The 24612-nt window shown below is 40.6% G+C and overlaps 2 protein-coding genes across 8 annotated transcripts in view; both read right to left on the reverse strand.

Moving 5' to 3' along the window:
* LOC135500707 (equilibrative nucleobase transporter 1-like) overlaps positions 1 to 7030 on the reverse strand; it is a 51755-nt gene extending 44725 nt beyond the window's left edge. For all 3 annotated transcript variants that reach the window (XR_010449512.1, XM_064792328.1, XM_064792345.1), the window contains exon 1: positions 6670 to 7030. The gene's annotated coding sequence lies outside the window, so the exon portion shown is untranslated. The remainder of the gene's footprint in view (positions 1 to 6669) is intronic.
* A 2129-nt stretch (positions 7031 to 9159) lies between these two features.
* On the reverse strand, positions 9160 to 23877 carry LOC135500725 (coronin-1B-like). 5 transcript variants are annotated; one of them, XM_064792360.1, is made up of 12 exons: positions 23797 to 23877; positions 22905 to 23102; positions 22482 to 22731; positions 21841 to 22037; positions 20809 to 20919; positions 20454 to 20558; positions 19982 to 20127; positions 19619 to 19790; positions 19162 to 19389; positions 18733 to 18756; positions 13361 to 13390; positions 9160 to 12906 (listed from the first exon to the last, which is right to left on the reverse strand). In XM_064792360.1, the coding sequence occupies exons 1-12, from the start codon at positions 23797 to 23799 to the stop codon at positions 12640 to 12642; spliced, it is 1731 nt and encodes a 576-aa protein (XP_064648430.1). In that variant the 5' UTR covers positions 23800 to 23877; the 3' UTR covers positions 9160 to 12639. The 5 variants fall into 5 exon arrangements, with proteins under 5 accessions (XP_064648430.1, XP_064648439.1, XP_064648447.1 ...); XM_064792369.1 differs by lacking the exon at positions 13361 to 13390; XM_064792377.1 differs by lacking the exons at positions 13361 to 13390; positions 18733 to 18756.
* Between the last annotated feature and the right edge of the window lie 735 nt (positions 23878 to 24612).

Below are 24612 nucleotides of genomic sequence, written 5' to 3' on the forward strand. Positions count from 1 at the left end.
CTAATGTTGAACCGATGGAGTGGTCACTGACAAGTAAACAACTTTTATTTAATGAATTCCAGTACATGCACATCACATTTGTACAATTAAGTGATTTTCATATAAAGGCCAAAGGCTTATTCTTCTGCGAAAACCATAGGTTTGAATTGATGTACCCATTACCCCGAGTGCAACATTCCTAAGCAGAACACTCTACGCAGACACCGCAGGGACCTTCAAGTGATCAATGTGGGTAAATAGAAAGCCTCAGAGTGATCAACACACATATAGAGAATAGACGTTGGTGTATGTACTAACCTCCTTACTGTATCACTAGGCTTTCATTTAAAACGTGGTATTGCAAAGACAAATTCACCAAACTATTAGCATCTTTAGAAATAATCAACACTGACATGTCACTCTAATTTCCTCAGTTTATTATCAAGTTGGTCTCGAAATACATTCTAAAATATTTAGTTTTCCAATTTTGATGCAGTAACTTATTTAGTTTAATTTGATAGTTTGATAGCAATCGCATTGAAATCTCAAATTTCAGATCCCAAATCAGAAGGCATTTTGAGAAATTTAAGAATGTATTTTGAGACCAACCTAATGATAAACCAAAGAAATTAAAGTGATATGTTGACGTTGCTTATTTTTAAAGATACGAATAGTTTGGTCAATTTGTATTTGCAATACCACGTTTTAAATGAAATCCTTTCCAAATGAGTAGCACTGATCTCAGTAACCTCGCCGTGTACCCAACGCTAAGTGTACCTGGCAGTCGGACTTTAGATTATTTACTTTTGACTCAACAACTTCGTAGCAGAAGTATAAATGCCGAGCCTTATATATTTATGATATTTAAGTGCAGGGAATATCAGAAAATATCAGATATGAAATATGGAAAAACGTTAGTGTACGATTATCTAAACACGTCAAGTATGCGTTACCTAGGTTTAGCAAGTGTGTATGTATTCCAAAATAATCGCCAGGACAATAACTGATGGTAGCCTGGTGATTTACACTTGTCGAGAGTGGTAATCTGCTGTGGAGCAGATGCATCCCACTGATAACTAGCAATAATTGACCACTATTCGCCTTTGCTTCCCCTCTCCAATAAAATCAGGGAGCGCTATCACATTATGAACGTTGCTATTACAAGGTGAATGCTTTATGCCTTTTAAAGTATACAATTCTATTAGTAGCCCTAGTATTGCCGAGCTATAGCCAAAACAATTTTTTTCACCGGGCAACCGCTACTAAACATCAAGTGATTTTTCTATGGTATTTTTTGTATCAACAGCATGACTGTATAAATGTATTGCCCCAAGAGTTACCATGTGTGTTTAAAAACACTGATATGATTGAAAAAAATATTCTCTATGCCGTACAATGATGATATGGAAAAAGAGCCGGTTACAAGAATTTTTCTTCAGCACCATATGTTGTAACATATTGCCAGTGATTCCAAGCTAATTTTACGGGCTGCGCTCTACGAAGACATCCAGAGAATGAATCCGTACTGCCAGATAGCGGGATATGCCAAACTAACCAAGGAATGTACTTTCAGGCTGTAATAGCGTAAAATCGTACTACCTATTCTCAAGGCGACACGAAACAAGGGACGGTAATGAGGCTGATACTTGTATTACATTCAACCCTGGTTCATTCGACTGTGCCAACATGCCGAAGGCACGTTCGCTGGGTCAAACAGGCTGGCAATAAACACTAGCCAGGGTGCGAAGGAGTATCTTATAAGTTAATGGATAAGCCGATGCCCATGGGGTGTGACAATAGACTAAGAGAATGGACACATTATCTTTCCTTGGTCTCATGTTTCGCTCCGGGTAGGGGTGGTAACGAGATATTTGGTTTCATATCCCGCCAAGGTGAAGAGTCGGCAATTACCAAAGCAAGGAAAGGTACAGTGGCCCATAAGGGCAGGTCAAAAGAAAGGTAAGGTGGCCCATAAGGCAGATTCTGCTTGAGGAAGACATTGAGTGATTTTCTTTATTGAAGCATACACAGGGACATACATGTACATACACATCGTTCTGATCATCAACCAGTCCCATGTATTACATGTATTAAGCTTATACATGTATTTGCTACATGTATTCAGATGGCCAGAATGCAATCCTAATCATCCTAAATCATGAAAACAGCAATTATAAGCAACGAACTGTGCGTCAGATGACCATTCCAGACCTCTGGTTGGGTATACGGGACCACGGTGTCTTTGCAAATCATGGAGATTCTGTGAAGTTCCTCGGAGTTCTAACCGCCAAACTTGTGGCTGCTTTGGGCGACGACCAGCAAGACAATGATGGTCATTGGTCAGCTTATGGTGACAGCTGCGAGTCGAATTAACTATTCATCATTACCCGTTACTAGGCATCAAGTTGCAAAGCAAACAGAACCGATTTCAGAATCCAATAGTTAGGACAGGCAATTAATAATTGCATCCAATCGGCATTAAATCATATCATATGGCACTTTGTAAATATTGCCTTGATATGCTCCACATTATGTCCATATTTACGAGGCGATATTTTGTGAATGAGTGTTTGTATATACCGCCAGGTAGGTATGTATTCATATTTGTAAGAGGGATATATTTTTATCACCAAATCAAAAACCATCCAGTTCGCTAGCTATTTGGATCAAATCTGGTACACACGTTGTTCCGCTGCTCATAATTTTCCTCCAATTAACACTGATGTCATCCGACGCAGCAGTTTTTTACAGGTAATTGAATTTTACGATGCAGTAATGAGCTGGTGAGGTATCCAAATTACCCCATAGCCAGTTCATCAATAATGTACACAATAAATCACATCAAATTTGCATTCCTCGTTAGAGAACGTAAGCCCAGTAACGGTTAGTGCAGCATCGATTGCAGGAAATGAAGCTTGGCTTATAAACCTAATCCTTCGTACTTTAGTGCATTCAGAAATGTTGGTTGACTGGGCCTTATTTTACAGTAGAACATGCTTATATCGAAATCGCATAAACCGAATAGTCGCATATAACGGACCGGATCTTCTAGGTGCGAGTTCCAAACGTCTGTTGCTGATGTGTTGAATGGACGGAGAAACGCGCAGGTTCATCCCAGTCCGACAAACTCGGGTAATGTTCTGTACCAAGTATACACGAACTGACTTCCTCAATAGCCTACAGGTATGACACGATTACTCACTATTGCTATACTTAGTTATATACTACAAGTTCTATGACACTAGTCAGTTGTATTCCATTCCTCCAAACAGCGTTATCTGATGGCTTACGTGATTGCATGTCAACGATTGTTGGCACAACTGAAAAGTAACGGAGGCAAATGACATCACGTCAGGATGCTGAATGAGTGTCCATTTCACGTTCATGTTCTGTAAAAAAAACACCATAAGAGTCTGCCATGCATCACGATGATGAAGTTAGCCAATAAATAGTAGACTGTTGTCTTGCCCACTGTAGTGGGGCGAGCGGGCTAGCGCCGGTCTAAGTATTGTCTCGCAAAGTTCTTTTATGAAAGAGTTTGGGCGGCGCCGGATGATGAATGTCTCGTCTCGTTATGATGAATGTCTCGTCTCTGTATGTCATGCATGACGCAAGTTCATACAAAATAGCCGTGAAAACAGAGCATATGTCATATTATAGCTTATTAAAAAATTCGAAATCAAAGAACAATGTCTGTTCGTTTTTCCATTGAGTTTGTAAAGTTCGAGTTCAGGGGTTTTCTTGAAGATAATAATGATGATGATAATAACAATAACACTATACACATGAACGAAGAAACAAGAAAATGAAGAGAGAACAAGAGAAAAAAGCAGTGGATTCACGGGGAGTCGAACCCGCGACCGCCAGATCGAAAGTACAGCGTTCTAACCATTGAGCCACAAAGGCTTTCATGTTATGTTGGGGATTTTCTTCGCCTCTCATAACCAGGCATGCCATTCATGAAATCAGAAGCAATATGGAAATTCGGAAAGAGCTAGAACTGATAGGTTGCAGACGTGTTACTTGTGCGAGAGGTAAGGAGCATCAGTGTATAAAGAGCTACTGTCCCCTACCACGACAATTTAGAAGAAAAAAACGTATTTTTCTTGCAGATTTAGGCGAGAGAAATAGTGAAAAGTCGACGCTGTTCCATCAAAAGACTTACAATAAAACGATTGCAAAAAGCTTACGTCGATATCAACTGTCACCAAAGAAAAAAACATCGGTACATGTCGACAGAGCAATCGTAACAGGATGAAGTGAAGCTGATTTACGGGATTGGAATTGATCCGTTATAGAATTCTTTCGAGCGTATTTTGCTCTGCCTTTCATTTACATGGAAAGGGATTCTAAGAATAAAAGTTAAGTGCAGTTGTTTGGTTTTATTTGCTTTACCGATTTCTACATGGATGCATACATGTATCAATCTGATCGGTAAACCAGAAACGTATGACATCAAACGACTGAACTTATCATATGTGACCCGCTCTACCAAAACTAGGCGCTTGTCGCATCTGAACTTGACAGGTTGATACGGACTTGTTGTTCATTTCCCTATTGTAGACCTTTGGTGAAATGTAACCAAATCAGTTTGTAATAGATTTCACAAAAGGTCTACAATAGGGAAATGAACAACAAGTCCGTATCAACCTGTCAAGTTCAGATGCGACAAGCGCCTAGTTTTGGTAGAGCGAGTCACATTTGTTATGTGCCAGTCAATGAGAACCTGGAGAACCCCGAGTCTGTCCTTAGCGAATGCACTCATCCCCATCAAACAGACTGAAAGCGACTACTGCATTGCTAGACACAAAACAATTACATATACTTTAGAGTTTGATTAACTGCAAAAATAAAGCAATACATTTTGTTTTCAGTTTGTTTGTTTTCTTTTCCAGCATGTTTTTTCCCAATAGGCATTTCAAACTGTTTACACTTCTGCACCAATCGCGTGGTGTCATTCGTCACCAATCATACTCTCTGACCACTGTAATAATCAACCAATGATTGCTTTGGTTTTCAGTTCTACTGTGATAGCATCGGAGCGCCAATGTACCTTGTGTGACTTGAGGACATGTGGTACTAAGGCATGATAAACAGTGCGTATTTGCTATAAAACGCCCTCGAGAACAGCCAGATGTTGGGGTTGTGATGGCCTTGCAAACACATCAAGTTGATTACATGCACTTTGGCCATGACAAGCGGATAAACCACGAGAACACCAACCACATGACAAGCGCGAGATTTTTGATCGTATGTCGAAGAGACAAAGTTCGCTCGTTTGCGGGGCGCTATATGTATTGGCCATCTATAGGCAAGCAACTACAGTGGAACCCCGGTAACACGACAACTCATGGGACCGATGTTGAATGGTATAGCGTTACCGGGGTGGTCATCCTTCAGAGTTGAATTTTTTCAAAAGTTCTAAATTCTGAAAAAATTTCAAAGTCAAAAAAGTTTTTGGACTGATGATATTTCTTCATTTTGAGCAGAAAAAAATCAAGTGAAAAAAATATTTGGACTTCAGAGTTGAATTTTTTCATAAGTTCAAAATTCTATATACTCTATCTTCTTAGACGGTAGTTCACCTCCGGAGAACCCTTTTAGAACCAGGTGACCAGACGTCAGGGTCTGTCTAAAGGAAGCCGCCGAAATCAAACAACTGAAATGTTAGGAAACTGCCCTGCCGCCGGAACCCACGACAACATCATGAAGTTTAATATGATTGGCAACATCGACATCGAAAGGCTCTGTCGGAAGCTGACGCTGCTAATTACATATAAACACAACAACATCATGTCAATGACATTGAAGTTCGATGTTGCCTTGAGCATAATTGGGTAGGAATAGTACGACAGGGCCGCGGGGCCGGATTTTAAGGCTGACATTTTCTTTCTCTGGTCAGAGCTGAAATTAGAGTCTTCTTATAAACTGTCGTCAGCATGGTCAGAACCTGAAGTCTTGGCAAAATGTCTTCTCATGTATAAACCATCTTCTGATCAGAATGCAATATAAATGGTATACCATAAATGGATGCGGACTGATGTAAACATTCAACATCCCATTGATACGACAAAATTCCTTTTCACCACGGGGTGACTCGAATTCCTTCGGCGAACTTCCGAATTTTCTTTTACGTACTACCGTTAAACCAGCCAATAACTTCGATCTCATTTGATGGATAATCACCAGCTTCCGACCCTTATCTTCACCTATCCCTAATGACGGATTCAAACCTTAACCCTACAAGAACAGGTGTTTGTAAATCCCTGATTACTGCAAAGCTTACCCAACAGCAACGCAAAATCCTCTCTTGGTGGCTCTGAGCACACAAGGCAAAACTGGCCGGAATAAGACTGCGGATCCATACCGCTTTGGCCTGTGGCATTTTTCCTTGTTCGATCCGTGTTCGCTTGTGACGCCACACCCTAAACTTTCCTTTGGTTGGCATGGCTTAAATATTGGACATTCCCATAGGTTGCACCTCAGATGCTATTGGGACATAGAATTGAGACGAAGCCAATCAAATCTTTATCAATCAAAGTAACGGTTTAGCTCTGTATACTGCTGCTTTTCAATTGTTCCTTTTTTTTTTAAATTTGAATGGCGTTTCCAGCAGTGAACGACCCTCATAACAATGAGATGACAAAGTAAGCAACAATTTCAACTTGAAAAAGAGAATATCGGACTTACCGCCTCAATTGAGTAATAGTCCGCAAAGTGGCAAGGAGATCCTTGAACACATCAGTCGATGTTGGGCGCTCGCGTTCCATCCAGCGAATGGGGATTATCCGCCAACGTTGCGACTGATAGCGGCTGACGCTGGATCTGCGTCAACAGCATGGAGGAGTTTGTGACACGTTTACAATACTCTTACAGTACTCTTCCCGGGTGTCACATAATCCTTGATAATGGTACATGTAGTCAATTCAAATATTTACGATGGCTCCTGGCTCAATAGTTAATTAGTGCCACACACCCGTTCGATGTTCATCGGAATCAAGTAGACAAGGCCGAATCAGTCCTGGCTGCTCCACCGTGTTGACAACATGATGAGAGTGATGAGACAGTCACAGCCAGGCCGCATCAATCTTCGCCGCACTGCCTAGTTGTTAATATGGCGAGAGAGATGAGACAGTCACAGCCAGGCCGAATCAGTTCTGGCTGCTCTGCCAAGTTGTCAACATGGTGAGAGAGATGAGGAAGTCACAGCCAGGCCGAATCAGTCCTGGCTGCTCCACCGTGTTGACAACATGATGAGAGAGATGAGGAAGTCACAAGTCAGTGGCGTTGGAGTAGCTAGGGGCGGGGCTGGGGGGCTAGTGGGCTTTAGAGAAGACAGTTCACCAACCTGTGATGTGGCCGTCATCAGATTGGACTTGGTGCGAGCTTAAAGATTTAGCTGTTAACAGGTAACTCTGTCTCCAACATTTCCGATGTCATCGTGTTAAGATAGAATGGTGTCTCGATTTGGACCACAGCAGCAGCTTTGGCTTCTTATCTCAGGACGTCAAAAGACACAGCACAACCTGTCCATATGGTGTCTTCAACAGTGTGATTGTGACGGGAACAGTGTTAGAAACTGACTCTGAAGTGGCGCGCGAGAGAAGACCGATAGCCAGGATGTGTCTGGAACAACTACCTATGCCGTGTTGATAATTAGCCTGCATATATAAGAAATAAGGGTTGACAAGCCTGGCCATCACCAGGACGAAGTTAACAGCTGGACTTTCCGAGTGCATGTGCAAGACACCTCGACCAGGCCACAGTAGAGACTATCCACCAGATCGGCTGTCATAGGTACAGTGCTGCAACCACGACTTGTTGATGGTGTGCGCATACATGTCCAAAGTGACGACAGTTCACCACCCTGGCAGCCACAAGGAGAAAGTAACAACCTGGTCTTGTTGAGGGTGTGACCAGATATGTCCAGAGACGACAGTTCACCACCCTGGCAGCCACAAGGACAAAGTAACAACCTGGTCTTGTTGAGGGTGTGACCAGACATGTCCAAAGTGACGACAGTTCACCACCCTGGCAGCCACAAGGACAAAGTAACAACCTGGTCTTGTTGAGGGTGTGACCAGACATGTCCAGAGACGACAGTTCACCACCCTGGCAGCCACAAGGACAAAGTAACAACCTGGTCTTGTTCAGGGTGTGACCAGACATGTCCAGAGACGACAGTTCACCACCCTGGCAGCCACAAGGACAAAGTAACAACCTGGTCTTGTTGAGGGTGTGACCAGACATGTCCAGAGACGACAGTTCAGCACTCTGGCAGCCACAAGGACAAAGTAACAACCTGGTCTTGTTGGGGGTGTGACCAGACATGTCCAGAGACGACAGTTCACCACCCTGGCAGCCACAAGGACAAAGTAACAACCTGGTCTTGTTGAGGGTGTGACCAGACTTGTCCAGAGACGACAGTTCACCACCTTGGCAGCCACAAGGACAAAGTAACAACCTGGTCTTGTTGAGGGTGTGACCAGACTTGTCCAGAGACGACAGTTCACCACCCTGGCAGCCACAAGGACAAAGTAACAACCTTGTCTTGTTGAGGGTGTGACCAGACTTGTCCAGAGACGACAGTTCACCACCCTGGCAGCCACAAGGAGAAAGTAACAACCTGGTCTTGTTTAGGGTGTGACCAGACATGTCCAGAGACGACAGTTCACCACCCTGGCAGCCACAAAGACAAAGTAACAACCTGGTCTTGTTGAGGGTGTGACCAGACTTGTCCAGAGACGACAGTTCAGCACCCTGGCAGCCACAAGGACAAAGTAACAACCTGGTCTTGTTGAGGGTGTGACCAGACATGTCCAGAGACGACAGTTCAGCACCCTGGCAGCCACAAGGACAAAGTAACAACCTGGTCTTCTTGAGGGTGTGACCAGACTTGTCCAGAGACGACAGTTCAGCACCCTGGCAGCCACAAGGACAAAGTAACAACCTGGAATTGTTGAGGGTGTGACCAGACATGTCCAGAGACGACAGTTCAGCACCCTGGCAGCCACAAGGACAAAGTAACAACCTGGTCTTCTTGAGGGTGTGACCAGACTTGTCCAGAGACGACAGTTCAGCACCCTGGCAGCCACAAGGACAAAGTAACAACCTGGCCTGACTGAAGACAATACTAATGTCGTGGTCTCTTTGACCTATACCAAACAAAAAAACCAGACCTATATTATAGCAAGCACTTTATTACTGATATCTATAGAATACAATTTTGTGTACAACGGTTTGTAAAGTAACTCTTAAAGAACCAATCTACAAGAACTGACCTATGTACTACTCATAAGTGAAACATCATAGAAAATGTACACCACATAGAATTCAAGGTTAAGCAGTACAATTATCGCCCCAACACTGTAGAAAACAGCTGGAAATACACAGTATTGTACACATTGTAATTGTACTAGGACTATAATTGTGCTGCCTTACCGAACACCGTTCAAATGCAGTTTGAATCATAAGGCAAAATTTAGCACAGAGGGACCATAGCACTTTGTTCAGTGAAAATGTATTGAATCAATGAAAACTGATCAACTGCTCATTGTAAGATTCAAACGTCAACATTTCATATTCAGAAAACACATTACGATTGTCATGCTAAACCAAATGTGATGAGGAAATATTGGGGACAAATTTTTATCTACAACCTCAAGAAACAACTTTCATTGGTTATCATTGATCTTGGAAGGAGTGACGACCGTTCCTTCTTCATACACTGAAAATCAATACTTTTAAGACATTCTTCAAACTGACAAAAGGTAAGTGACTAAATATCTAGCATTAAGAGGTGTCCTCAGTACTGTACATAGGCATAAAATGTCTAATATTGCATAAACTCATTGTGAACTCAAGTCAAAGGAAAACCAAAAGAGATGAAAAATAACTTATTTGTGGTATCAAGAGTGCAGGGTTGTGTTTAAATCTTCATCAGTCAATTTTAAATCACTTTTGTTAAATGATCATCGGTATTTTCGAGGGAACCAAAAACATAACTACTTTTAGTCGACTGCACTCTGTCAAAAACACAACAAGTTGACAACAACAATTTGTCGAAACTTATTGGCCCCATGGTAAGGATAACAGTGAAATTGATTGCAGAAAATGTAACTTTCTGTCTTAACCTCACTATTCAAACACTATGATCAAAAACACAAACAACTACAACTTAGTAACTGGGTGGGAGGGTGGGTGAACCTGTCATGGAAAGGTGATAAGCGCAATAGAAAGTTAAGAATAGCACATGCTGAATGGTTAACTGCAACAAAGAGTCATATACATGTGTAATTTAGATACTCAAGATAACAAATTTCTGCCAAACACTGGAACATGGGGAATCTAGGAATGGCAGTTATCAGTACAGCTATACAGGCCTGAGAATAGGTCGGTTGGACAAAAGATCTCAGTCATATGCCAATCATCTTCATCGCGACAATATGAAATTCAGTAACCACATGGGAATACAAACCAACCTCATTTCAGCCATTTTTAACTGTAGTTGCAGATCTCATCTATCATGTTTATTAGATATTAGACTTGGATATATATCGTTTAGTATTAAACTCTTCTTGCTATAGGGGTTCTGAGTCTATAAACTAAGATACACGCAATACAAAATGTTTGTTAAAACTGGTAAATATAATCTTTACTGACCACGAATGCAGAATCGGATTCAGATCATTCAATCTTCACTCTCTGCTCAGTGAAAACACTTTCAACAACAATCTGAAACATTCCACGCTACAGCAGTGGCTCACTCTTCCATAACCTTTGAGCAACATATGAATGCTCCAGTAGCCAAATCCCTGTTGTTAATGCACTCTAAGCTCAGAGGAGTTACGGTCAGCAGACAACTGAAAAACTTGTGGGTAGCTCTGGGTATGATTAAGACCACCACACTCATCCTGGTTGTCCAGACAGTGACCAACCCCAGACAAGAGCAGTACAGAAGCAACCCAGTGTCACATTGAACGGGAGTGATCAAACTCCAACCCAATCACTCCAAGGAAAGCTGCGACTATCCATTGATACTGTTACGCTATGGAGCCTGGGCCAGCTCTCTAAAGCCAACTCAAAGAGTCCACCGAATAACCAGCTCCCCTGCAATTGTTCAATGTGAAAGCCTCCAAGCCTTCAAATGAAATCAAGTTCTATTGGTCGTTAGTTCTCATCCCCATACTGGAGTTCAAGCAATAAGCTTTCATTCAACAAAAGCTCAAGGTTTTCATCAATCTTAATACATATTATAATAGATATGGATTCTTGGTTATACACGTGGAAACTGGGATTGCATAAAACATGTGATATCTTATCTGTCAGCCTTATGTTTGATTATCAATTGATTGGATGATTTCACTTCAACAAAACAATTTGATGAAGTAATTTTTACACTGGTGGTAAATTGTTCAGCGTTCAGGGAGAGTATAGTATGATAAGTTAGGTAGTTAGGTGTACTGAAGTCAGCAAAGACTTTCGAATTTCAAAATTTTCGACTTAGTTGAAATGGGCGCAACGGGTGATGTCACTTCCTCTTTGGACTAGAATGAAAAGAAAAGAATGTTCTACAGAAGTTTGTTCTGCAGACTGGATGAAAGTTTCTAGGACACAAAAAAGGATATACAAGTAATTATTGACTGCATACAATCATGTACATGTACATGAAATTATGTGTGATCGGTATTTGTTTCTTATATTGCCAAGTTACAGTGCTCCATGCCATATAAATGCACAGAAGTAGTATTCATTGAAGGCAACAATATCATCATATACAGACATCCGGCCCTTCCTGTGATTCTATCAGAATTCTACAAATGTTTTCGCATCATAAAGATGAGGCCTTAAAAAACGGTTAAAAAATCTGGAAAAATGTGAAGAAAGAAATTTTGGGCAACAAAAAGGACCTTTTTTCTAAGTAGACATGGTACTCGATGTATAAAACTACAAAACAGATTAATACCCCAATGCATTATTCTCTTACCATCAGTTGAATGAGACGATAGAACCACAAGAAGGACACCGAATAATCAACTACATTTGTACATTTTGTTCTACATTATTTAAGAATACGGTAACTACACGTTATAAAGCTGCTTGCAAACTTTGGCCCATAATTTCTACTCTACTTTTCTGTAATTATAAATTCTTGTTCAATATCAATATGTTGCCATGGAAAATCACAAGACAAGTAAAAATACAACTGAAATTAGAAACGAAAGTCGGGACCTGCCACCACCTCGAAAAACCAGGAATATCATGAATAAAAACTCGTCTTTTTTAATCTTGGGTATAGGTAAATGGATATATCACTCACTTAGGCTCACTTGGACTATACAGCTAAGGAATGCATGTATCACAGTGCCCCCCTGTTGGGTCCGCAGCTCTGTGTACCAAGATACTCACCATGATATTATGCATTGTATAGAAAGATCAGTAAGTAGTTTCTGTTAGTATATTCATTAAATGTTAATTTTGAAAACAATGAAATACGTAAACGGTGCTAAATGATTGTAGACGAGTTGAATCAAGAAGAGAAGGATTCCAGCTTCATAAAGATGCAAACAACTATGTTGGAGCAACTACTGCTGATCCAAACTCCATCCTAGGTTTTTTGAGTTGGTGCCACATCCGTCCCACAGCACGATTACATCTAGTTTATACCTCCGCCTCATCATCATCATGATTCTGCTGTTCAATCACCGTCACCTTCGCTTCCATCATCTTCAACCTGGTGTCCAATTTCTTCATCCTCTTCTTCAGCTCTGTAACCTCGTCCTTAGTATCCTTCAGCTCGTTCTGTGTCTTCACGAGCTCGCCCCTCAGGGCTGTGACCTCATCGCTATCAGGAGCTGGGGAGGATGTCACCCGAGGAGGTGGGGTGGCCCGACTGACTGGTTCAGGTGGAGGAGTAGTGTTGGTTTCCTGAAGTAGAAACGAGATTGAATCATTTCATGTGGTCAGAAAAACCGTTTTGAGTTCCTGAGAAAAGAACATTACATCCAAAAAACATAGGTATTGGAATGAAGATGATGATGATGAGAATGGACTTACTTTACTCATGGCTAAGTTTCAACAAATTACATTTCATATGGTGTCAGCTGGGTTTGACACAGGCAATAATTCGCCTTTATTCAAAACCCAATAACGTATAATGATATCATACTGTGGAATGTAGTCAATTAGGCCTAATAGATCAGTCGGAATAATCTATCAATGGTTAACAGTTTGTGTTGACAGTGTTTGAAGACAAATACCACGGTCCCAACATACCATCGCTGTACACTTGTACTCAATGAGTCAAACTTGATTAATCTACATGTACACCCTTTGCTTTCCTTCTGCCTGAACTCACAACGTTTATCTATAACAAATTTACCTCTCTTGATCCACTCCTATTATATGCAAACTGTAAGGATAATTTTTAAAGTGTAATTTTTCAGCAAAACGTAGAATTGGAAATGTCAGTAATCATGCAGTGGTGACATACAGGTACACTGTGACACAACATTTCGACAGTCTGATCTGTCATACTACGGACGTGGTGCAGTGATATTCAAGACAACATTACAATACTTCCATTGGTGATCAAACACCACCAAAACAATCAATATCAATTCACTTCCCCAACAACAAACTGACCAGATGTGCACTTGATCTCATATTCTCAGACCAAGTCAATAACACAAATTGATATTCTGAGAATTTGAAGGAATCTCAATGATAATTTAAAGGGTGTACATATAGTTCTAGGTTGATCTTTATTGCAATGACAACAAGCCAAGGTGCAAATTCAGAGATCTTTGGGTATCTTGTCAAAAAATGGCTTCATTCAACAATCAAGGTAAGTTAATGCCTCAGCCATCCCTATTGCGGGGAGCTGTTTATTGACCCCCTGATGCACTACAAGTCCATCATACGTCTCTAGCAGTCAACAGATGACTTTTCAAAATGTTGATATAATGACCATGGCGGTCAATGTGTTGAATGAAAGACCAAGTTCCAACCCCCACCCATACCAAAGAGTACCCAGCCGCACCTCTTGAACAAGCACTTGAAATAACAATATTCTGTGGGGTTAAACTTCTCCAAAATCTATTCATGAATGGTTCAACCCGGGCTACCAAATGTGATGAAATGTGAAACCGTGAAAACTGGTTGTGCCAAGAGAAATTGACAACAGACAATGTGGAATGTGTCCTTACCATATCAATAGGAACTTCTCTAAAAGTTCAATCTAATTGTTGTTCAATGTGAATGAAAGCATGTGTAATCGAATACAGTAAGTCTCATAGTTAAAACTCTCCATGACATCACTAAACTATAAATTTCATCAAATACTAGAATTATAACAAAATTTCTCATAAAATTTCAAATCATCTTATGATCTATGCCATGCAAAAACTGAACAAAGAACTGTAAAAACAATTGTGATCATAAACATAAACATAACAAAAACAAAGAAGACAAAAATCGAAAAAAATCACATAAATTCGCAGTTAGATTCATACGTGCTCCAAACATGTAAGGTGTTGTTAGCAATTTTGATTCTCTTGGGTGAAAACTGAGTCAATGAATTCTTCATAACATCAACGGTGTTCATTTTATTTGCGACGTTCCTCGAAAAAATGATATCCCAAGCATCAGATGAGAATGGAAAACCTGATGAAACTTAGGAAGACATGCATCATTTCCAAAAAACACTCGTGTAGCCATGCCAAGCAGTTCAAAGTTATTTCTTTCAAAGAGAACGCATGCTTGCTCTGGAAAATAATTGAGCAGCAACAGTTTTTTAATTGCATCAACAGTAGATACCTTTTTCTAGAAAACAAGCATGCATACAGTAAACTGGTTCACAGACAATACGTTAAATGCTGCAAAATGATGAAAATTGGCAAATTAGTAACAATCAGACAGACTTAGTGCTAGAAAAAACAAGAACAAACATGGATGCAGTTGTATCAGAAACTGGTTTGAAGAAACTTGAAAATCCACGCCAAATTCCCATGTAGGCCTCTTTTATTCTAAAAGTGAAGGGCCTAAGAGCTAAATGAACAATCCAACCCTTAAGTGGAGAAAACAAGCTTGATGTTTTATTTGAATGTAATGTGAATCATGCGAGCTCCACAATTTTAAACCTGAAAATGTCAGGGTTGTGAGTGGACAAATGGAAGTGATCTCAAAGACTCAGATGAAAGTCCATATGGAGCAGTATTTGCATCTAACCCATCTAAGTGAAACTATCCCCACTGTATTACACGTACACTTGGCTGCAAAATGTAAAGTAGGGCAAGCTAATATTTTTGCCAGTGAAACATGCAGACTATTTGTTCAAGGCTACAGTGTAAGAATATAGAAAGTCTAATAACTTTTTCCATGTCAATGCGGACAGGCAGGACCGTATATGTTAGTTGGGGTGCAGGGCCTGGGGCAAAGAGGCAGAGGAGCCACTTCCATTGCTTCACCTATAACGGAAGGACAAAGATTCTGAGTGAATGAGGCGAAAATTGTTTATTATTTGATCAATGGTGAGGTCAGTTAGGATATTTCTATCCCGTTTCCTATCAACTTCAACTTGGAGAATATACTATTTAGTATCCAAAGAAAATGGGAGCAAGTTGGGAGAAGACCAAAAATAGAAGAGGAAAAATTTGCTCCTTCATTCAAGGATCAAAGTTCATGCCTATTTGGTATGTGACCGAAAAATCGTCACATTTGGCCTGTGCCACCAAAATAGGCTTTTTCTGAAGGAGAACTTCGACCCCTGTCATTTTTGGTCAAATGCTGTCAGTAGTTGGTTTAAACACCATGCAAGGTAATGGTAAGATAACACACTGGTTCAATGGCTTCCGTCACTGTCAGAGTCACGCTGCTCATAATAGGCCAGCTTATCCTCTAATTTTTTGATACGGCGCTCATGTCCCTTCACGATGATCTTCAATTTACGTATGTCATCTTTCAGGGTTTCAAGCTCTTTCGACTGCGAAGATAGATAAATCCAGCATTTTGAATTAGTATTTTGAAACTGGGGACAAGACAGGTATGCCTGACCCTCATAGGCATCTATCTGGTCTGGTACTCTAGGAACAGGAGTAACACTAATGAATGGCCTACAGAAAAAAAAACGATAAGCAAAGAGTCATGATTTCAGGAGTTAAGGTGAGCAGCATTGCAAGAAAAATCCCACCAAGAAAAAACACACTGATTCCTGATCTCTGACCTATTATTCAGTTTTCAAAGTCACGACAGAGATGAATACACCCCTGTTATCTACTCCAACAAAATATTGCAAGAAAATTGGGAAAAAATTGCAGAAATCTTTCCTTCTGAATAATGCCTGCAAACAGAACTTAAGATAATGTGAATGAAGCCATGTAACAGTTGAAATCTTGCATTAGGAACTGACAAGCAACAAAATTGGAGATTCCAATGACTAACTTTTAAAAGTTGTTCCTCCAAAATGACTTCAACAACGGACATGATATCGACATTAGTAATGTTTGGCCTTTAAAATGACGTACTTTGAAGACCCCACACCATAGAACACCTGTCATTTTTTCAGCTAAAAATCCCACTAAACTGAATTCAACGAAATTACACCTCATGGCAATGAGTAGAGGCGTTCTTGGCAATTGTCTTAATTTTGGTGAAGCCCCAATGTATCTGATTCTTGTTTGATTCACATTCTATAATGAAGTCATTCCAAAAACCAAACAATGCATTTAGTAACATTCATAGATGAAACCACATCCCCGGATCAGAGGTGGCAATATATCTAAGCAACATTGCTGTCAGTCAGTGCTTCAACACCATGCACTTAAGAGGCTGTAAAAATAACACACTATTTTAGCTGCTGCCGTTCTCCTCGAGTTCTAATTTTGCAAATTTTTTCTCGAGTATGAGGATCCGTTTTTCTTGACCTCTGGCGATGACCTTGAATTTGAGTAGCTCCAGTTTGATTTCATCTAAGTCGTCACTCTGGAAAAAATTGATTTGTGCAACAAATTTGATCAACTCTTCATTTCAGAGAATGAAAGGGCAGCTGAAAATAAACCTTTAGTCAGCAAAATTGTGCTCTTTCATTTGACTGCTGTCGTGCAACTTGCTGGCCTTCAGGATAAGGGTCTCAAAATCATAATCTGAAACATAGAAATTCTCAATGGTTATCTCTTGGATATAGATATAACATGTGTCAGTCAGAAGTATACTGATGATGTATTTTTGATGTATCCAAACTAAGGAAAATCGAAATTCCATAGTGTGAGCAAAGCCACTGGATTGTTCAAGGCAAATCAGGAGGTGACCCAGCACAGAGCAAGGCTGCTTCAGGCATAGAGCTATGTTGGCTACATGGGCCTTATTCTAAGGTGCTTCTGTTCTGGATGTAGTGAAATGAAAAAATCCCATTTACCCATGCCTCAATAAAACTAAAATCACCCAAAAAATGCAAAATCACCCCATCCTCCTTTTTGTTGAAAGTAAAATCAGGTGCCAGCCATCGATATCTTTAAAAGGAAAAACTAAACCCTAACAGTATGGTAATACTGATGCATTTAGGCTGCAAAGAACTCAAACATTTTTAGCACTTTAACAATAATTCAACTGCACAACCTCCATTTGAAAGAAAGCTTTCAGCATAAAAGTATGAATTAAAAGAATAGCCTGTACTCCTGTGAGAACTTAAAATCAGTTGGCAGTAGTCAAACAAAATTCCCGATTTTCTATCGAGTTACGCATGGACATTGATCAGTTACCATGGTAACTAAGCAGTAACCAAGGTAGAATTATGCATGAGTAACTGGATACGAAATATAGACATTTTGTTCAAACTTCAGCCAAATGTGGCACCGAGTAACTTATTTGTCAATATTGTGTCAAACCTGTCCATTGAACATGTTGAAACGAACTCGTTTTTTACTGAGTGTGTTTGTATGTGAATGCAACTGGAAGAATGAAAGTGAATGGATAGAGTTAGATATGACGAAATTATGTAATGAAACAAAATTTACAAAATATAAGGAGTAAAGATAAAAGAATAAGGAAATGTTACCAAAGTTCCCCAAATTCTTAGGTGTGCATGTTTCTTCCACCATACAAACAATGACATTGAAAAACAAAACTCGCTGTCTAAATCATTTTTAACTAATTATCTAACTAAATTTAAGAGACACATTGTGTTGTAGAATGTATTACAGTTCAGAAGATTGTCAAAGACAAAACAAACTATTTAGTGATTTTAAACTATATAGCACAGAAATATCACAATGGGAGTCGTCAGATAATTTCAGTGGTAAACCAACTAAATCTGCCATACAGGCAGAGATGGTCCATCCCAAGGAAGACATGCTTGACCACGAATGTTAGTTGTAGAAGTTTGAGTTTGAGTTGCAGGGGTGTAATGAGGCAAGTTGAGCAAAGAGGCCTGCCTAAAGCATCGAACAAGGGACCTCATGACAGCCAGCCAGAGACCCACTAGGCACTACATCACCACAACTCCTCTGGCCAGTAACTTCAGCAACTTCTATAATGTTGAATAATCTGTTTTAAGTATGATAATCAGGCCCTTCTTTTAAATTGAGCAAAGACGAACTCCGTTTGTGATGGTATCGACCGACTACGATCACAGCAATTAAAACCTCTTAAAACATCAAATGCCTAAAAAATTGTGACAACATCAATGCGTGGTGTAACCCAGACCTTAAGCTCACACCGATAATTGAAATATAAACCTGCCTCCAAAACACCACTTACCCTATTACTGTTCATTTTAACTCGCTAAGGTGAGGAAAAATCATGTGAAAGTTCATATGAACAGTGTAGTGCTGGTCCTAAAGAAGAACTGCTTCTGTGACCAATATACCATGGACAATAAAATCCAATAGTGTGCATGAAATAAACAGGTTCACTACAGCAAGTCAAGTTCTTGCAATGATTCATTTTGCAACTCTTCTCTGGAGGAATGCAAGTTGCATAGCTTGCTATGGCTGCAAGTCTAATGATCCATGGCCAATATCGTTGAGCAGATCTATTAGTATTCTTCATCAGGCTGGCCATGATGCAGACGTCTTTAACAGACGTTATAGTCCTTCAGGGCCATCAGCGATTCTCCAGACTTTGCACTCACGTTAAAGCGCTTTGCCAAGTATAAAGAACTGACCAGAGCGACTCAGTAACACTTACCGTAGCAACAGTCGCACCACTGCTAGTGGACACAGGTGCCGAAAATTTTCTTGTTTCAGGCTTCTTTGCAGCATTACTTGTGACGGTTGACTTATTGCCCAAGCTTGAACTGCCCAAACTGGAACTGCCCAAACTGGATGTGCCCAAACTAGAAGAGCCCAAAGTAGATGTGCCTTCAGCCTGGGTGTCCTCAACAGATAACTCGTCGAATCGCTCTCGGAGAGATACCTGTAAGAAAAGTAGAACACCGGTTGAATGAAATTATATGTCAGTTTGGGTCTTTAGTGTTTGTGTATTGGCCTGCACATTCATGATACAAACTCTACTGTCTCAGAGTGTTCACATTTCTGACAAAGCTGCAGCTTTTCAGCGCTCAGGACTGACATTCATACTTTGCCATCTCTGCCAACTAGGTACCCATTTCAAGAAGAGATATGTCTTGTCACAAGTAACCTACCAGCTCTGGGACAGCATCGGCGCCACCTCTCCAATCATCGGCTGTGAGCACCGCGTTTGGCCCCAAGGTATCAGGGTAGAGATCATCCTGGAACGTTTTGTCTATTCTTGATACAAGGCACGAGATCACCTCACACATACCGCCTGATGACTTGTCTACTAGTTTGTATATTCTGAAGAAAAAAACACCAAATATGAAATAGAATAGAAATAACATTCAACTGGTGGAATAACACTAGACATTTTTTTCTTTTTTCGCCGTCATCAGCTGGGTTTTCCACCCAGTGCCCGGCTATTAGAACCAACCCTCATCCTCAAGAAGACCAGCTTACTAATCATAAGTACTTGATAATTGATTATTTACCTTGCCATTTCGTTTATTGTCATGTCCAACCCCCTCTTTGGCATGAAAGCGATACCTTTCCCACTGTTAGCGGATGTTATTGAACCGAGATAGTAGATGTATGGTGGCTTGTCAAATATTTCATAGAATTTAACTGCAGATTCGCCCTGAAAATATTTAAGACATAATGAATACTACAATTGTCAGTTGACTCTGTAGGCAGACGCCAGAGTTGGGAAATTTCCCCAAGGAGAAACCCTTGCCAGAGGGGCTACCGTTCTCTTGTGAGTGGACACTGATTTTGGTCTCAATGTCTCATAGTTTCTATTCAACAAGACCTAAGTAATCAGGACATCTCGATATCAAATCACATCTTTCAGTCCCAGTGGTTTCCTTGTAAGGAATGATACTCCTTTTCCTTTTGACACTTTGATGAAGGTATAACGTCTTCCTCTTTTCATTATAAGATGAAAACAATGACAAGACGACTCACCTTTCCCCAGAGATAAACCAAGTTTGTATCACAGTCATAGAAAGGGAACAAGGCACGGTTGAAGTTGTCAACTTCGCATGATTCAAGGGGGGCACTCGTATCTTTCTGAAAAAACGGAATTACAAAGTTTGTTTTAAAACACCAAGGAAGGGTTACATGTGACCAGCTCTGGCAGAAGGAGGCACGAACGAATAGGTATGAGGTTATTGGCCTTGTCTGATTATGCACAACATAACCTTTAAAATAATATAAGCCAGGCATCAGTTGCTTGAGAACTGATTGAACTGGCTTCAGATGATTGTCAGAACAAACATCTCCTAATTTTCTAGTACAGGCATGACATCTCCACACCTACCAAGTCCCATATAGCGCACTTCCTGTCCGTCATCTTCTTTGAGCCAGTTGTGAACACGCGACCATCTTTGACAAATAGCGCCATAGCATTCCTTGGGTGAGCACTCCATTTCTGTAAGAACAACAATACAGTCATTAACAACAAAGTTTCATATTCCCTATTGGTGACCTTGGAAATTAGGTCAAGATCAAAATGAACTTCATTCACTATGCTAAGCTTGATCAGACCAACAACCAACCAATATGAACAACAGTCATTGCATAGGAGCCAATCAATCTTATTAAAGCCTCCTGCTGACAGAATGTTGGTACCTGGAACTAGATAAGGTGTTGTATATGTAGTATGGCTCCACATTCGTAGTCCCTGTTAATTTTTGGCATTGCACACAACCCAAACAGGCCAAGTCTCTTACAGCAACACTAGGTGCGTGGGAGTCTAGCCATTGCAGGAAAGATACCAGAACATTAACATTCATTTACCAGGTGAGTCATCCACTACTATCATGGCTTATCCTTCTACCTGGTCTGCCCGGGAACATCCAGAATAGCATAATACGTCATCATTTACCTTTACGTTCAATTCAGACCCAGAAGGATTTTAAAGAATGCAACAGATAAAGAAGATTACTCGAGCAATATTGATGATTAAGTAAAGCCACAATTATGTGGGATGAGTTGGCTGAGAAAAGTACTTTCACCATGGCCATTTTTGGAAAACTGCAGCATTAAACTTGAGTTGAGACAACACAGTGCACTGGAAAAGCCTAGTGGACCAACTCTTGACCCACATTTTGAACTAACTTATTTGCTGAAGCCATTCTCTAAGCAGGTTAAAAAAACATCCCAAGATTTCAAGGGTTATTTTATTCTAAGGCATGACTTGACCAGACAATTTGTGGATTGAATTTTTTGTGTGGGTGCTAAAATGAAGCACCAGGACAGGGAAAATAGTAAAGAAACCTGAGAACCCACCAGAAAAGTAACTGAAACCCTTTTATATCACATGCCGATTTGAATAGTTCATATGACTTACCGCCAATATTTCTCCTTTTCTGACATCGAGCACATGAATGAAGCCGTCCTTGCCACCGGTTTCCTTCGTAGACACCACCAGTTGGGAACCATTGTAATTGAAGTTGAAAGAAAGGAATGAATCGCAGTCAGGGAACTCAAACTGGAACATGATCTCGGGTTTCATCAAGTCCCAGATGTATATCATTTTGTCAGCACCTGTAGAGAAACAAAAATGGAAAATAAAGACAAAGAAAACGTGTTTTAAATGTGATTCTTGTGATGGCATCATCCCCTTGATGATCACATTTTTATACATGCAGCAGCGCTTTCCAACTTCTCAACTCTTTCATTGGTGAAGGTCCTTGAGGGCAAGACAACGCTGACAACCCATTTTAAGGGAGAGAGTGTTTCAAGAAGTAACTTTTAGACACAACATCTTAAGGCTTTGAGATGTGTATACCTACAATGTGCCTTCCAGTTGGAGGAATCAGATCTCCAAAATGAGGCCACCATCAGACTGCTTGTGCAGATCAGGTCTCAATTGTGTGAAATTCCCTTTAGCTCAGTCAGTAGAGTGATGGCCTTATATGCGAGAGGTCCCGGGTTCAATCCCAAAATAAGCTCCATTGCTTTGTATGTGATGAGTGAGCTATTGCCTACCTGCAGTAAGTAATACATTCTTTGCAGTTGGGTGCCATTCGATGTGAGTGACTTTTTTCTGGTGGTGGACAAGATCAACGCACAATTTTGCGTACACACCATCCTTCTTCTCTTCAACTTGCCAGACTTTAGCTGATGTATCCTCAGAACAACTAGCAATCAGATTATCATCAAATGGGTTCCATTTGATGTCCAATACTTTCCCTTTGTGCCCATCAACAGTGGGTTGGTCTGTTTTAACTCGACCAGTCTGAAAAAATGTTCACATAATTAATAAAGGAGTTGTCCGTTATACATTATGGAATAAATGTAATGGAATAAACAGAATGGAATAAAGTTGGATTTTTAGGCATGAGGATTTTTAAGCATGAGGAATATCCAAAACAATTAAAAATTGGTGTGGCCTAGTGTAACAATACATACCTGTGACAACGGCAAGATCATGAATGCTGCTCCACCTCCAGCCTCTGTGATGATTGCTAAATACTTCAGATTGACACAACAGAACAAACCATCAAATGGCGTTCTCGAGATACGAATATCACTATAACATTCTGCTTGATTGGCAGGTTTGCCATACATGTGGTTGTAATGACTTTTCGGACGGTTCAATCTGTACGACTGAAATAAGAAGAGAGATGGGTGTAGGCTATTTATGCCATCTACATGTACATTTTTTACTTCCTTTTTCAAATAAATGTGGATTGATGGGCGAACTGACCCATCGTAATCAACATGCTTGAGGTTTGATCTTAACATCTCAGTATCCCTGGGCGAGACTGACAATGCTGAACTGCTAGATAACAAAGTAAGGAACGAGTTTAGAATCCCCGATCACACCCCAAAAAAAGGTCATCGGTTGACTAACCAAGCACCACTGTTCAATGGATTTATAGTTGAATGCGATCAAACTACGTCATTTCCGATCGGGGATTCTAAAGTTTAGCCCAAAGGAAACGTCAAAATAGGAGCCTGCCCCTGCCCTGTCACCCTGGCCTGGGCTGGGCTGGGCAGGGGAATACTAGCTACAGGATTCGCACTAGACCGATGCATCAGCTACTTTCTCTCTCAGAACCAACCATTTTCCTCTGTCTCTGGATATGAACAAGGCGAATGCCAAATGAATGTAGGCTTCACAGAATCGAATGCACTAGCCTACACTACAGATGTACGTATGAGCGATCGACACCGACGACTGTTTTCGCCGGAAAATCAAGACAGAATTTTCAACATTCGCTCGAATTAAATTTGATTATCATGGGATCTTTATATGCCTTGCATAACAGACAACATATCAACACCTTGCAGGATTTACCATTATTGTAGTTTTTGTGGAATCTTGGTATAAATAAAGTGTTAAAGAAGAGGTGTTGCCTCTCCCGACTTCCTGACCGGATACGACTAACCGGCGCACGCATACGCGGAAGTAAATTCAATAAGTGACAGGCGCCGTACAGATTGAGGGACCGTATCATTGGTGAGTGAATGCACACATAATGGGAAAATGCCTGAACATATTCTACTTGCGAAAAAATTCTAAGTCCAAATATTTTTTTCACTTGATTTTTTCCTGCTCAATGGAGAAACATCATCACTGGGTGTTGGGTTGGTAGTGGGTAGTGCATTAAACTGAATAAATGTTGTCACCTTCAAGGTTTACTCAATTACTGGTTGTGACGAAGTAAGCACTTCTCCGTGTGAACAGAAAACTTGTGTTGGCAAGACGCTTGGGCCTGACTTGATGGCAGTCTCATCCCACTGTCATCGACTCGTGTAGTCGGGTCTCACTCGGCCTGTGGTTCTCACTGTGTCGGCATGACGGCGAAGCTGATTCAGTCTTGTTGTGACTTTCTAATTTCTCTTACCCTCTTTGAAAGAAGGAGAAGATATTAGCAATGAACGCCGTCTTTTTTAAGCGCTTGCTTTGGGCGTGGAGAGGAATTATTCTCCGGCCGGGGGCCTTCTCCGCTTATAGAACTACATGTAGATTGGATGAGCGTTTGTCGCCCTAATATAGGGGAAATAATTTACAAGAAGCAATAATTTGTTCATAGAATTTTTATTCTTACATCCAGAACAATTCATAACGACAGAGCCAAAGCTTAATCTTTAACATGGTGTTTTGCTGTTC

This window comes from Lineus longissimus, chromosome 2 (assembly GCF_910592395.1).
Source record: "Lineus longissimus chromosome 2, tnLinLong1.2, whole genome shotgun sequence".
In the NCBI taxonomy this organism is placed as follows: Eukaryota; Metazoa; Nemertea; class Pilidiophora; order Heteronemertea; family Lineidae; genus Lineus; species Lineus longissimus.